This window comes from Monomorium pharaonis, chromosome 1 (assembly GCF_013373865.1).
Source record: "Monomorium pharaonis isolate MP-MQ-018 chromosome 1, ASM1337386v2, whole genome shotgun sequence".
NCBI lineage: Eukaryota > Metazoa > Arthropoda > Insecta > Hymenoptera > Formicidae > Monomorium > Monomorium pharaonis.
Window position 1 is genome coordinate 8,070,144 of NC_050467.1, and position 16,883 is coordinate 8,087,026.

Here is a 16,883-nt window from a genome sequence, read left to right on the forward strand (position 1 = left end):
GAGGCCTTGGTGCGAGCGCACTCCGAGAAGGAGGCCCTGGTGCGAGCGCACTCCGAGAAGAAGACTCTGGTGCGAGCGCAGTCCGAGAAGGAGGCCCGAGGTCGTTTCGGACGAGCACACTCCGAGGTGGAGGCCCGTCTCTCAAAAAGCAAGTACAGAGAATATCTGATATTATATCAGAGTATTCTCTCTGTGAATCTTGATTTTAGATTATTTTTTCAGCGCTGCGGGTAATCCTTATATAACTGGATTGTTGCATCTTACTCCGGAAAGCCGCGGCCGCTCTGTCGGCCGCGCCGTGCACTAGCGAGCGCGTGTTGATAGATGCGGCGACGCGCGGCGTGGGCGGTGAGCGCGCGACGGTTGACGCATCGGTGTATGCGGTGAGCGCATTAGCGTAGGCGCGCTGACTGGAGTGGCGTATGACCGCCACAGCCATCAAAGCCAAAATATTTCTTCAAGAACTCTGGCTCCACAAAATCAGCTGGGATGATCCACTACCATCTCCAGTTGGCTCACGGTGGCTCAACCTCAGGGGCTCGATTCTTGAATTCATTTGCAAGAGAAACGTATTCGCAAATTCTGTTCTTACAGAAAAGTTGAAAATTTATTGGCTATCGTATAGCTTTTAACCAATAAACTTGCAACTTTTCTGTTAAAGCGGGTATTTGCGCATACGTTTTCTTGCGAATGAATTCAAGAATCGAGCCCCAGAAAGGATCTCGCAAGCCTGACCAAGCTCTCAATTCCACGCTGGTTCAACACAAGCAGTGATTCAAGCGTTCAATTACGTTTTTCTGATGCATCTCAATTTGTTATGGCTGCAGTCGTATACATGGTCGTACACACACCGTCCACAGGCATCAAAACCTCATCTGCTCAAAAACAAAGGCTCCACTGAAGAGGCTCACAATTCCGATATTAGAGCTCACAGCGCTGCTTCTTGCAAAATTAATGAAACATGTCCATGCCACACTAAAGATGGACATCGACAAAACATATTTGTGGACGGATTCTCAGGTGACTCTCATGTGGATCAAGGCACACCCATCACGATGGAAGGAATGTGCAAAACAGGATATCGCAAATCCAAGAAATCACGACAAAGGCTCATTGGAAATTTGTTCCACACTCAATCCTGCTGACTGCGCTTCTCGCGGTGTAACAACAACTCAATTTGAAGATCATGTACTGTAGTGGACAAGACCACCATGGCTAACCCAATTGGAGGATCTGTGGCCCACTCAATCAACACGCTCTGACGAGCAATGTGCTCTGGAATCTCGCCCAGAAATTTCACTCTTCACAACCAACATAAAAGTAGATTACCACTGGGATCTCATCTACAGGTATTCATCGCTCAATCGACTGCTCAGAATCACAGCTCTCTGTCAAGGGTTCATTCTACAATTGAGAAAGCAACATGATGGCACTCAGGCAACATGCATTTCAGTCGCTGACATGGAGCGAGCCAAGATCTTTTGGATAAAGATCACTCAATCGACGTTCTCTACACATGAACTCAAGATTCTCAGCGCGCAGTCACCAGACGTTTACCAACTTCTCATCCATTCAGTTGTCGCACAGCATTTATTGATCAAGGAATTATTCGAGTTGGAGAACGACTCAGCAACTTTGCCCTCACGTACAAAAGCAAACACCCAGCAATACTTCCTCGCCACTCAAGACTATCTGAGTTGATCATCAACTATACTCACAAACAAACTTCACATGGAGGTACATAACTCACGCTGGCTCACATCAGGTAATTATACTGGATCATCGGTGGACGAGCTCGAGTAAAGTCTCACGTCTTGCGGTGTGTGGTGTGTGCTCGCCAAAGAGGAATCCGTGCATGTCAATTAATAGGCCACCTACCTCTGCCTAGAATCACACCCTCACGTGCCTTCGTGCCACGCATAGCGGCATTGATTATGCTGTGCCGCTCACGCTCAAAACATGGAAGGGAAAGAGCAAAAACTCATAAAGAATAAATTTGTTTTTTTTTGTCTCACAACATCAGCAGTTCATTTAAAGGTTGTTTCAGACTACTCAATGGATGGATTCATCTCGACATACAAGAGATTTGTATCAAGACGCGGCATCCCTCACTCACTCTACTCTGACTGTGGTACAAACTTTCTTGGAGTTGAAAAATCACTCTAGAAATTGTTCACACAGAACTCTCAAAAAAATCAGCGCTTCTCATCTCTGCTTGTTCAAGATCGCACTCAATAGATTTTCAATCCCCCAACTGCTCTGTACATGAGTGGTAAATGGGAAGCAGTGGTGAAATCAATTAAACACTACCTGTGTCGTACCATCGGAGAAGCGTTGCTCACCTTCAAAAAAACAACTCTGCTCACTCAGATTGAAGCGATCTTAAACTCACGACCTCTAGAACCATTCAGCGACGATTCTGACGACATCTCAGCGCTCACTCCAGGCCACTTTCTCATCGGAAATGCGCTCACAACTATATCCGAGCTCTCATTAAAAAACTTGGCCATCTCAAGGCTATCACGTTGGCAATTCATACAACAGCAAGTACAGCAGTTCTGGTCGCAAAGGTCATCTCAATATCTGCAACGACAACAAGCAATCTCAAAATGGCACCATCCGTCCAATACAATACAAGTGGGCTCATTAGTGCTCATCACCGATGAAAGGCTCCCATCGTGCAAATGGCCATTAGCTAGAGTCCTCACTCTAAATCCAGGGAAGGATGGACTCACCCAAGTGGTAACCCTTAAAACAGCCATCACAACTCTCAGAAAACCAATTGCTAAGTTCGCAAAGTAGCATCCGTTTGCCCACGTCAATATTGGCCACGGTCCCGATTGATCATGTCAATATTGGCCACAATCCTGATTAACCACAGGGTGGATTGGCCACGTCAGTATTGCCCACGTGTCAATATTAGCCACGCGTCATTATTGCCCATGCGTCATTATTGCCCACGCGTCAATATTGCCCACGTCAATGTTAATCATTTTTTTTGTTTAGCATGGAAAAGTCGCAAACCCATGTGGTGCAGAGAAACGCTTCGCACACATACACGGGGGGGGGGGTGTACAATGGGGCCTTCGACCCCCCCTCCCATCCAAACCGCTAACTCATGTATAGTAGTGACGTGGCCAATAGTGACGCGTGGGTAATAATAACGCGTGGGCAATAATGACAGTGACCAATATTAATGCGTGGCCAATAATGACGCGTGGGCAATATTGACGCGTGGCCATTATTGACGTGGGCAATATTGACGTATCCAATATTGACACGTGGCCAATCCACCTCGTGGTCAATCGGGATCGTGGACAATATTTACGTGGCCAATCAGGACTGTGGCCAATATTGACGTGGGCAAACGGGACACTCCCAATTCGCACCGTTGCTCATCACTCATCAAGATCAAGCTCAACAACCATAAGAGTAGACTCATCATCAATTCATTGCTGATGGCGGGCGAAAATGTTTGAGATTCCCTTAATCATTCTAATCAAAGCCTACTCTCGCCATCTTTCGGCCATAATCAGAGCCCGCTGAGACAGCTTGTGCGACCGTACAATGAGGTGACGAGCGCATGACGGGTGCGCGACCAAGACGCTCCAACGCTTGCGCGCAGGCTTCCCGGTTTCTGTGTACAATCCGGTGCTCATGTGCGGAGTTAGAGTCGCTCATCTACTTCTGCCATATGAGGCTGTGTTTTACTTGCATAGTTACGTAGTGAATAAGTAGTGACAATTAACTCTTTCGAACTTCTCAAAGTGGCAATCTCAACGTGTATTAATCAACTAAGCTCATACAAATAGATTTTGAGTGACTCGGTGTGCGAAGCGCCTCTCAACGTGACCGCAAGATTCTAGTCGGTCACTGGTTCAATGGGCAGCACATTACGACGGCTTCATGCAAATCTGAGCAATAGTAAAGACTGTTTACATTTTCTACTCTCATCCATTACATTGTAAATAGTATATATAGTTCGAATGCATAATAAATCTCATCTTTTTACGAAGTAAAGTGTCTCAGTCATTCTCGCCACGTTGTATATCCTTCTCATTTCAAGCTGGGGTCACCGGAAGTTTCTCGAACATCCGATCTCACAAGGAGATTCGGGCGTAAGGAAATTTTCACAGAACACTCCCTTTTTTTTAACACAAGTTAAATCTGAATGATATTTTACAAAATTTATTTTAAAGTAAAATATTCGATTAAAAATTTAAAAAAATTTAGGAATGCCTATATCAATTATAAACCAGAATCACGAAAAAACGGCAACAATACGGCGTAATCAAAATGCGTAAACGCGTACTTCTCGTGTCTACACGACCTTTTTTTATTATGGATAAGTATATTTAAATTGTTAATTAATAAAATACACTAATTAAGAATTTTGTATATACATACATATATATACATACAATTTATAATAATATAATCTTACATATATTGTCTGAGATTTCTTTCCAACATTTGGTCCATTCAAAAGATCCATTATATTGCGTGGCATAATCGGTTCTATATTCTCGGACAACTCTGTTTTGTCGAAAAAAGAATCCTGTTTTTGTAATTCATTATCCTTGATCTTCTTAACTGCTTCCAATCCAAGTTTAAAAATTTGACTATCGCACAACTCATTCTCAATCTCATTATTTAAACATTTCTGTAAATATATAAAATAATTTCATTACAGAATTTGAAAGTAACGCATTACTTGTACTCATTACTTGTAACGAATTTAATCGTTACTTTATAATACAATACATACATCTAAATCATACTGCAATTAATTAAAATATAGATTTCGTATTGTGTGAATTAGTTAAAAATAGCAATACAAACAGTTAAATGCCATTCTAAAAAAAAGTAACAAAATTTTTTAAAAATAACAAGAAAAAATAGATTGTTACTTTCTAAGTAAAAATAAAGTAAAATAACGGTAATGCGTTATTTTTAAAAAATTAATAATAAATAATGGTAATTACTTTAAAAAATGGTAACGCATTAAAAATTAGTAACAAATAATGATAATGGTAACATTTTTATAAAATAACGTTTCCAGTCCTGATAAGATATAAACCAGAGGTCGGCAAGAAATGCACTTCTCGGCCGATTTCAGCAAGCGCCGCCTCCCACTATTCCTCTTGCCCCGCGTGCCGCTGACGCGGCCTACGAACCGCACGATTCGTAGGCAGCGCGCGCGGCACGCGGGGCAAGAGGAGTAGTGGGAGACAGGTGGGAGACAGCGCTTGCTGAAATCGGCCGAGAAGTGCATTTCTTGCCGACCTCTGATATAAACATAGCTCCGTATTCAAAACGCGTTTATGAAGGTATTGGCACTTTTTTGTCATTGTATCTTTATTACTTATTAAACTTAAAATAAAGATAAAATGGCAAAAAATCGCGTTAACATCTTACAAAGGCACTCTAAATATTCGGAATATATTCTTTAAATGTTACAATTATTACACAATAACTACCATTCTCTCTTCGAGAAATTTATCTCTTTCATGTCTGAGTTTACTCCATTTCGCTTCCTCCTCATCTTCGTGCACATCTACCCAGCCATCGTTTTCATCACACATTTGTGGTATCTCGTTATTACCTAATTTATCTATAAAAAATTATGATGTTATAAAACATTAGTATTACAATGAAATCTATCTTAATAAAGAACGATTCAAGGCTCTATTCTTCATAACGAGATAATTTCTACTTTATTCTCAAACAATGAAACCGCGATTGTATAGCTATATTTTCACTTTCTCGTTATAAAATTATAGCAAAATTTTTCTTAAGTATATTAGTATAAGTCTCATAATTTCAAGAGTAAATTCTAAAAAAAATTCTCTATGTAAGATTTAAATTTTTTAAATAAAGTATTTTACATACATATATATTCAAATCTCGTACTATAAAGAACCTTGAAATAGTGCGTAAATCCATATGTGCTAGATTACTCACGTGCATCGAGCACATAGGAAAAATATTTGCGCATTATTCTCCTCTGTACCATGTATGTATATCAAATATTGATAAAAAAATTACAATATTCATTTAATAAACAAAAGAAAAATCGTACACGTATTCTCATACCTATATTTCTCCATTTGAATTTGCGTTCACGTCCCGTTCCATCGGTATGTAAATCGCCATCCTCGAATAACAATTCTTTAAGGAATCTGACTTCTCTTTTATCCTCATCCAGTATTTGCTTCATGTGCATCTTCTCCAAGTGATTCTTTACCTCAAGCTCATCTATGTATTCATCGTCAGCTTCTTCGAACTCTAATTTATCCAAGTCCTTCTCGTCCTCATCGACGGAATCCCAATCACTTTCACTCAACTCTGCTTCTTCCTCCAAAAAACCAGCCGCAACTTTTTTTATGTCCTTTTCTGGCACAACTACCACTTCATTCTCCTCGGAATCATAGTCGACGTATTGTTTCTCTATTTCTATATCATCTACATCGTCTTTTTCGTCGAAGAATTGAGACTGCTCCTCTTCCGAGTCGGACAAGTTTAGTCTTTTAACTGAATGTTTTTTGAATTTTGCAAATATATTTTCATCCTCATCATCCGATGAAGTTACTCTTAATTTTAATCCCGAATGCGCTATGCTGACTTTGTATATTTCTTTTGCATGGTTTTCAGAATTATTAGAATCATTGTCTAACATTTTTTCTGCATTTTGAAGCATTTTATCGTTTACTTTTGGATTTTTCAATCGTTCAACTAGTTTTGCGCTAGAATTTCCGGAACATTGATCCAACTGTGATTCGGTGATGTTGAATTGCGAGAAGAAATCCAAATCAGTTTTCTGCGTAGAATCAAATTTACCCGAACACAATCGCATAAGATATTCATCATCGATAGTCTCTCCAACATCATCAAATAATTTCTTCTTTAAAACAGCTTTATTTTTAATATTGCATATATGTTCAGAAGACTTGTTAATCTGTGTGTTTTCCATGGAAACAAACTCATATTTATCAACCAGACATTTTCTCTTTTCCGACGAGTCTTTCTTATCAGAATCTAACGTGGTATTCAATACACTTAATTGCGTTACAGGAGAAACAAAATCGAGCATGCTCGTCTTTATCAAGGGTGTCTTGTATATCTGGTTTCTTGTAGCAATCTCTGTGTGTTGTTGACACGCGGACGTGTTGCTTTCATTCTCACTCATCCAATTATTATCTTCACAATTTGTTTTCAATGCATTTACTTCTAATATCATATTTAATTGACTGCTATCATCTCGTGAATCGCTCGGATTTGCAATGTTCAAGTCGTTTTGAAACTCTTCTGTTAAATGTCTCGTTTCTCTATCATTTCTGTTTTTGTAAACGTCCAAGTTTTTGCGAACCTTAAAATCAAATTCAATTTCGTTCTCTATATTTTCATCTGAACCTTCTTCGTTTTCTTCATTTTCTCCATTATCATTATCTTCTTCATTGGTTTCTATCTCACTTACATCATCATCTATATATTTTTTTCTACATTTGAAGGTTGTAGATCGTTTATTACTTTTCGCACAATCCTCGTCATCATTCTCTTCCACATTAGAATCTTCATCATTTGTAACCTCAGCTTCATCATCGGCAAATAGCCATCTAGTCCTCTTCTTATCCTCAATGCAAATGTCGTTTTCTTCGGGTTCGCTTTCCTCACTGCTGCTCAACTCCAAACCTAATTCTGCTTCTTCCTGTTCGTCTAAATCACTTGTTTTTTCCTCATTCCAGTCTTCTTTCTTCTGTGCTTGCAACTCTGTTTCTTTCTGTTTCCACTCTTTGTTACGCTTCAAAGTCATTTGTAATTTCAAATCCTCCTTCAAACGCATTAACTTAGCACCGGGCTTGTTCAAATCGGAAGTATCGGCATTGATAGGTACCTTGTACGGGAGCACTTCTTTAATTGGAAGAGGACCGTTTAGCGTGTCTTGTAAATGTATCACAGTTACTTCGGATTTATTATCGTTCTGTTTTTTTGTATTAGCATGTTTGCAGAAAAATCTATCTAATAAGGTACTCACACCTCTTACATTTGGTTTTGCGTCTTCTGTTAGATCAATAATCATACCCGGCAAGCCTCTCAACGTAACTTTTGAATCAGATACTACTGGTAAGATTTTTCTATTTGACAGAGTCTCGTCTGCAAATTTTGGAAGCGGTAAACCTAGTATATGACCATCAGACTCTTCACATTCGTCTGTTGAAGGATTATCTTCAGTTTTTGATTGATCATTAATTACGGAAGAAAACGATGATGTCTCATTTGTTTGGGCACACTTATCTTTATTTTCATTATTTCTATTATCAGAATTTAAACATATAGCATTATCATTTTTACATATTTCTATTATTTTCTCATTATTTATATTATTAGAATGTGTTTCTAGTATTTTCATTGTTTCTGTAATCAAATTTGTATCTTTCTCATTAATGATCTCAGAATCAACTTGATATATTTTTAATATTTGATTATCTGTCATAGTAATTTTTGATCTTTTTTCATTATCAATGCAGTTTTCCTTATTCAATAAGGTAATAATAGTTTCATCTACTTCTTTGGTTACTTCTTGTTCATCAAGATTGATTTTAAAATTGTTATTTGATCCTTTTTCAAGACACATATCAAATAATTTTCTTGATTTTGAAAGATTTTGATTACATTCGTTTATTTGTTGTAATAATGTATCAGATTCATCAAGAGTACTATTATTATTTGTCAAGGAAGATAATTTTGCAACTTGATGATCCACTTTGCAAAATTTTTTTTCAACCAATACTTCACTGGATGCGTCAAAATTTAAATGTTCATTTTGTACAATTTCTTTTCCACTATCTTGTAAATCTTGAATGTTCGTTTCGACTTTGTTAGAATCTTGAATACATGTACGATTAATATCTATTGAAAGTATTTTCTCCTTTTCATTTGTAATGAAAGCTCTTTCTGTGTCCTTGTTAACAAAAGACATAGATTGTTGCAGATTGTCATCTTCTGAATCAGAGGATTTATAAAAAAATTCCGCTTCTTTTTCCTTTTCCGTGAGGACCTGACTGTTCAAAATCATAAATAAATCTGACTTTACTTTACATTTTAAAAATAATTTTAAAAAATTTCACAGTAGTATACATATGCATTTGTGCTGCTCATGTAAGCGTATATAGAGAAAATAGTTTGTGAAGTATGCTATTGTAGGGTTCCACTATACAAGGTTCGATAGCAGGTAAGAGAAAATTCAAAGAGAGATTCTAGATAATAAAATGTAAACTAAACAAAAATCAAAAATATAAAAATTACAATTCGTTTTTTTTAATCAATATGTTTAAATAAAAAATTACAATTAGTTTTTTTAATATGTTTAAATACTTATGTGAAAAAATGCCTAAAACACGTAAACATTTAAATTAAAAAACAAAGCCTCCAAAATTTGGTTAATCTTGATTTTGTAATTTAGAATATGTTTAAATATTCACATTAAAAAGCAAAACTTTAATTGTAATTTTGTTATTCTTTATTTTCATCTTATTCTATCACAACAAAATTATCTTTTAACAAAAAGGTATGAAAAGAGGTCAAATATACGTGTCCAAAGGACATCCTTAAAATAGCATATTATGTAATAAGGGCTTCTTATACAACACAAAATATTCTACAAATATCCTAGAATATTCTATAAACATCCTAGATATTCATAGAATATTCTAGGATGTTCATAGAATATTCTAGGATGTTCATAAAATATCTTGTGCTGTATGGGATCTAAAACTGATTTTTCGTGCACGAGTGCAAAAGGTCATTACATCCATATTGCATATCGTATTTTTTGTTGCAACAATGTATGTTAAAATGTTTTTCATCACGATTACGTCATTTATTAGAAGATAAGAACTGTGCAATAATGTTAAAGTGCTAAAATCAGTGATTTATTCATAAAAAGTGACACAAAGAGAACCATTTTTAACGCACATGTAAAAGAATTTTTATACTATTTTAATTTAGCACTACAAATTATGCAAAATCACATAAAAAATTATTTCTTTAATAAAAAATAAAAACTTTTTTACAAAAGCAATGTTATTAAAAAAAAATGTATCAAATATAAGATAAATACTTCTATAAATTAGAAAATGTATTATTTATTATTCCTTTATTAAAATCATATTCAATAATACGATTTTATAGTATAATGTTCAATATTGCATTATGTAACAAGGGCGTAAAATCGATTTTTTGTGCGTTTACCCGCACGAGTACAAAAAACCGTTACCCCTATATTGCATACCGTATTTTTTGTTACCTATGCGTCGATGTATGATTGAATATCTGGAAGGTCTCACAAATTGAGTTCGCGAAGGTTATAGGTTTGCGAAAACGACGAAGCGTCGGTCAATTCTGCGAGAGTTACCATATACACATCGCATGACGCGCATGTGAGAGTTAAAATAATCAAACGTGTTGAAAAAATCGTATTAAAATGTTTTTCGTTATAATTTACGTTATTTATTGGAGAACTAGAATTGACCAATAACATTAAAATGCTGAAATCGGCGATTTTACACAAAAGTGACATGAAAGAGACCACTTTCGACGCATATATAACAAAAAAATTATTTACGTAGACTTAAATGTTATCTGTGCAATTACTCAAAATTATGCAGCAATATTTTAATGTATTCAAAAGTCGCATAAAACAAATTTAAAGTGAATAAAATAATGAAATTATAATAAACCAAAAACTTGGCGTACCTTGGTTACATTAATTGTATTCTTGTAAACATTGTATATAAATCTTTTTATTAATTTTTACAAATAATGTTCATATAGTAAATTGATTTAAGTAACTACGTTTTAATGCGATTCGGGAATGCCAACTTTCTGCTTCATTATGATTCCGTTGATTATTCTATTCACTTTAAGTTTATTTAAGCATTTTTAAACTAAATTAAGTTAAAGTTAATGGCTTATAAAATTAATTTAATTGTGTTAGAAGTGTTGGATAAATAAAAAACTCGTTAAAAATTCCACCAAAATACAATAAAATAAAATAAATTTAAAAACAAATTTTTAAAAGCATTATTTGTTATTAAATTAAAATATCTTTAAAAATTAGATTAATATATTTATTATCTATATATGACCTATATATATATAATTTATTCAATAATCTTACAAAAGGATTATTTTACATTATCCAGGCTGAAATAAAAAGCTATTTGTTATCAATGGATTAGTAATGTGTCAAAACAAAATTTGTACAATATTAATTCTCATAGTGCACTAGGATTCGAGTAATCAAATAGCATAAAAGCTAAATTGTACTTCCAAGTCGTATAACTCAAAAAGTACTTGAGTAAAAAATATTTAAATATAGGATTTTTAAAAGCTATCAAGATAAAGTACAAGAATATGTAATAAAAAATGGCGGTTGACGATCACAAATTTTTAAATGAACTTTATTTGGGCTTGGAAACGTTCTTCAAGATTACAATAATATAATGTCACATAATGCATCAAATAAAATCTTATAACTTTTATATGAAACATTTTTTTCAAAACTGCATATTTTTTGAAATATTAAATGGTTTCGATACTTTTCGTACACCCTGTATATCATTAATTAATAAATTTCACATCTAAAGCATATAAAAAATATATAAATCAATAAAAATAAAAATAAAAGTAAAAATTAGTAAAAATAATAAACTTCTTGCATATGATGTTTCCGATGTACATGTACACACTGTCTTTGTTAATGCAAACTGTGAAAACTTTTTGTGTATATATATATATATATATATATATATATATATATATATATATATGGTGATATATACATTAAAATACTGTCCATTTCAATAAATATAAACAATTAGATTTTTTGCTTACAATATAAGGTAATGACTGATGTAAGGTAATGAATGATATGCTAATAGAATAAATATCGGCCTTTCATGCACTCGGACACCCCTTCTTAAAGAAAAAAGAAAGCGCAACACATGGCGAATCGGTATCACGTCTTTTAACTCATCATATCTCTATCCTTTTCAAACGTACGACGTTAGTAAAGGATGCAACATCGGCGCGATCCTCACTTTTTTCGTTCGTCCCCATCTCTCCGTCTCCTCCGCGCGCCCAGACACATATAGTGCCTCATGTGTGTGAGTAATCGCCGAGCAACACAATTCCTGCGCGTGTACATATAGAACTTTCTGCTTGTCGAGCAAATTGATCCGCGATTTATTGCCATCCAATCCCTAATACGTTTCTGGTTCAGTTCATAACAAAATTTTAACTTTGGGGTAAGAATGTGCGATATTTACTTTTAATACCGATATTGTTATATAAATATTATCAAAATTACAAATATCGTATGTGTAATATAGAATTAATATATCGATATATTCAAATATCGATTAAATGTTTAAAAATAAAAATTATAATTACTAAAAAAATATATATTTAAATAAATCATTTAAATTTAATAATGCACAGATTGACAATTTTATTATATTAATTTATACAACTTTCACTTACTTTTTACACATAAGAAACATTTTTATACATAAACCGTTTATAAAAGTAATTTTAGAAATTCTATTCTTTCAACGATAAAGAACATAAAAATAAGAGTTCTTGAAAATGCTGCAGCGTTAACCAATTTCTATTTGGCATTATTATTAATCCAGCCTTAGAGAAAAGTCTTTTCGAGAGCACGTTGTAATTACAGTTAAATAATGTATTGCTAATTTAAAGTCCCTAATACATATCGCCGATCAATATTAATGAAAATGATATCAAAATACCAATATATTATTCTATAAAATATCGAATAAAATGTCGATATATTACGAACAAAAATATCGATACCTAAAATACCGATATATATCGCGCATCCCTAATACCCCATTACACTTATATTATATATATTTCACTTATACATTGTCATGGCTCTTTCCTCTGCGTGAAAAAGCCGCGTTCAAAAACAACAAAGACGACAAAGGCCAAGACAGCCCAAATGCCAGATATTTCGCGCACGAATCTCGGTTGTGCACCGATACAAATATTGGGCGCCAGACGTGCACAACGACACGTCGATTCGTGAAATCCAAGGGCAACCTTAATCCCCGCGCGAAAAACGGCTAGCTCGTCTTAACGGCAAAGGGACAGAGGTGCGATGTCGATGATAGAGGCGCGCCCGACAAAGACAGCGCGGAACACGACAAAGAACCAAGTAATCTTAGCGACACAAGGCATAGACACAAGTAACAAGAATGTATTTATGCAATAATAAAAATAAAAAAGATAGAAGAATCTATAAGATGAAAGTAGCACGCACAAATAACACATCGATAATTCTGAGCATTCAGTAGCGCGCGAACGCGAAGTCGATTACGCACGATAGATCGATTACAATTTGTCACGGGCGACCGAGACGTGCCGACAATCCCGGCAGCAATAGATCGCGGACGCGAAGTCGCGAGAGTGTTGGCACGCGCTCCCCAATATTCGGCTTGCACCGCTCGATCTTCCCGACACCGATCTTGACAAAAAATACTCGCGCAACACAACACTCACGAACGGTATCCGCGAGGACTACTTTTTCCACGCGGCATAACACGACTTACACGGGAGAGGGCTTTGCGGCGCACGCGGTCGCTAACTTCCTGGGGGAACCGCCGACGAAATCCGTTCTCCTCCTTGGCCACAATACGCGATACGGTCCCTCTCGCTTGAATCTGACGATATACCAAAATCGCGAGGTCGCCCCGTGGCTGACGCAACGCTAACCCGCGTCGGATTCAGAACGAGGACGGGGTGGCTCGCCAGCCAGTGGCTTCACAAAAGATCGACGCGAACAACAAAGGCCACCGATAACTCCCTCCTGGCTCGTCGTTCTCTCCTTCGTCACAGAGCGGCCCTCCGGGTACAGCTCGTCCCCCAATATCGAGAGATCGTTCTTCCAAAAACGAGGGCACCGGAGCACGTCTGTCTCCGATACGAGTATGCACGCTTCTTCTTCTTCTTCCGTCCAATAGATTTCTGTCTCAATCGGGACACAGTACCACACAGTACTCTCTCCGCTTCCGCAGTTGCCGCTCTTACGAACTCCTGGTGCTCGTCCGCGTTGACAAAAGACGGAGAAAATAAAGAAACTTAAACTAAATGCTCTACACTTGCCACAATTCTCCCGGAAGTTCCCGCTCGCTTCGCGTTTTTCGCGTTCGGCGCGAATCCGCAGTGACAGGGGAGGGACGCTGCCGCGGAGATCGAGTTATATGACTCGAAAGTAACAATTATAGCTTTTATGCTATTTGATTACTCGGATTCTAGTGCACTGTGAGAATTAATATTATACACAATTTCGTTTTGACACATGCTTAATCCATTAATAACAGTAGCTTTTTATTTCATCCCGGACAATGTAAAATGATCCCTTGCCAGTTTCATTACCCTTTAAATGGGTAACAAAACTAAGATTATCAAATAAATTATTTTATTTGTAAATTAAGTCCATATATAAAATAATAGTTTTTTCAGAGAATCTATTTCTTTCTTTTATAATTTTTTTGCATTTTTAACTTAAAAAAAGTTAATAAGTTAATGTTTGCTATAAAAATAACTCATTAAACATTTAAAAGTCAACAACAGTCAAACATTTAAAAGTCAAACATTTAAGTAAAAAATTATTAACTAATTACTTGGTATTATAACCAATTCTGATTATAATTATAATTGATCATCTATATGCAAATATTTACTTTACTATCGCAGAAGACATCTTGAGTTTCGCAGCTATCGAAGGTGCTTTCGGAAGAGCAGCTGATATTTTTTTTCTATTCAAGAATTCTTGTAATGTACGCTGTTTTGGCCTGTGATATGGTAAAGAAATTTCTGTCTCTCTTAATAAACGTTGAGTTTCGCTGTGTATCTGGCGCATTGCCTCGTCCTTAGAAGCTCTTATAGATCCCTACATTATAAAATCAAAATGGTCAATAATTCAAAAAATTTTATTTTATATTAATTGCTATAATGTAGGAATCACATTAGTGTTGTCCACTAAACTAGTGTATATCGGAACACTTAATGGATATAAAAAAAGAAGATAATAGGTCATAACGTTAACATTCAGAATTACAAATCTTGAACAGTATAATTGTTGATAATTATACACAATAAGGGCAACCTAGGATACTGTTCTGAAAAATGTACAAAAAGTTTTAATCGTCACTCGTCATTTATTAAAGTTTTTTACAATAAAAGTTTAATAAATATTATCATTCTTAAAGCATAATTTTGATTTTACGAAAAGTAGCGATATGAGCATGAACAGAGGGCACAAGTGGATACAAAAAATTTTCGCGCGAATTTCAAACGTGCACGTATTTTATGACATCGACGAAACTATTAACAGTCTCTGGTCGATGTTTAAGGATATCATTTTACATGGAAAGTCAAGAAAAAAAGGCTCTGCCCCTCCCCCTGCACTCCTTTTCCGTAATTTTTCCTAATTTTAACCCAACCAATTTTAAGTCGCTATTTGGCCGTAAATATCTAATTGACCACGTTGCGATGTTAGATTTGAAATTGTGGCCAAATAGCGACTTAAAATTGGTTGGGTTAAAGTTAGAAAAAATTACTGAGAAGAGAAAAGGGCGCACTCCCCTGTCCATGCGTTTTCTGTACTACATAATTTCACAACTTTCCATATAAATCGAGATCCTTAAACACCGACGAAAGACTGTTAGTAGTCTCATCAATGTCATAAAATACGTGCACATTTGAAATTCAAACAACTTTTTGTATGCATTTCGTGAGAAAGGACCATAGACATTATATATCTAGAATAAACATTACGGGAATAGGAGTAAGATTCAGAGGGAAAATGCTAACATGCTTTAGGACCTAAAGCATTTTCCCTCTAAATCTTACTCCTATTCCCGTAATGTTTATTCTAGATATATAATGTCTATGGTCCTTTCTCACGAAATGCATACCTAAAGTTTAGGTCATATCTTTCTCTCTCGTTCGCGTGTACAAGTGCAAAGTCCACCTTTTGCACTTGTGCGCATGCGCGAGACCACCTTTTGCACTTGTACGCATGCGCAAACAAGAGAGAAAGGTATGACTCAAAGCATGCTAGCCTTTTCCCTCTGAACTTTACCCCTACTCCCACAATGCTCAGTCTAGATATATTATGTCTGTGGTAAGAACTCATATAAAATTTTTACATTTTAAATTTTGTGTATATATAAATTACATCGATTTCTTAATAAATTTTTTTTATAAAGGACAAGCGCTAACTAAAACATTTACAATAATAAAAGAAAATAATTTTTATCATTTTCATTCTTCAGAGAATGTATACATAGTTGCCATAATATTAAAAAAAGATTTTATTGTAAAACTTTTTAATAAATAATAAGTAACAATTAAAATTTTTGGTACATTATTTAAAACAATGTCCTTGACAACATATATCAAGGTCATTGAAATCGGAGAGGCCCTTATTGTGCATAATTACTTGTTTTAGCCTGGGAAAATTTTAGAAATTTGGAGTTTTTTTCAAGTTTTTTTTGCAGTATTTCTCCAAGTTTTTTTAAAGATTTTTTTCTCTAAACCTTTCGTGGCCATACCGTCAAAAAGTTCTATATAATCACACCGGAGTATAACGGACTCCAGCCTATGTTTTTATTTTTACTTGCCATATTGAGATTTTTTTATTTTGACAAAAAAAATAATACGTAAACAATCAAATTTTTATTGGATAAAGTTCCGATTAGGTCGAATGTCTGATTTTTTAAAAACTATGCATTTTTACATATTTTGACTGATTACAAATATGATAATAAAAATTGGCGCAAATTTGATTTTCA

General features: G+C 35.4%; 2 protein-coding genes across 4 annotated transcripts in view; one reads left to right on the plus strand and one right to left on the minus strand.

Annotated features, from left to right (window-relative positions):
- Positions 1-16,883, plus strand: part of LOC105837488 — a 253,276-nt gene that overhangs the window by 94,481 nt on the left and 141,912 nt on the right. The gene's annotated exons all lie outside the window — the stretch shown is intronic.
- Positions 1-16,883, minus strand: part of LOC105839750 (claspin) — a 73,927-nt gene that overhangs the window by 8,401 nt on the left and 48,643 nt on the right. For all 3 annotated transcript variants that reach the window (XM_028194076.2, XM_028194075.2, XM_028194074.2), the window contains 4 exons: positions 14,769-14,977; positions 6,097-9,062; positions 5,481-5,614; positions 4,445-4,663 (listed from right to left, as the gene is read on the minus strand). In XM_028194076.2, the coding sequence (XP_028049877.1) occupies positions 4,445-4,663; positions 5,481-5,614; positions 6,097-9,062; positions 14,769-14,977 (3,528 nt within the window). The remainder of the gene's footprint in view (positions 1-4,444; positions 4,664-5,480; positions 5,615-6,096; positions 9,063-14,768; positions 14,978-16,883) is intronic.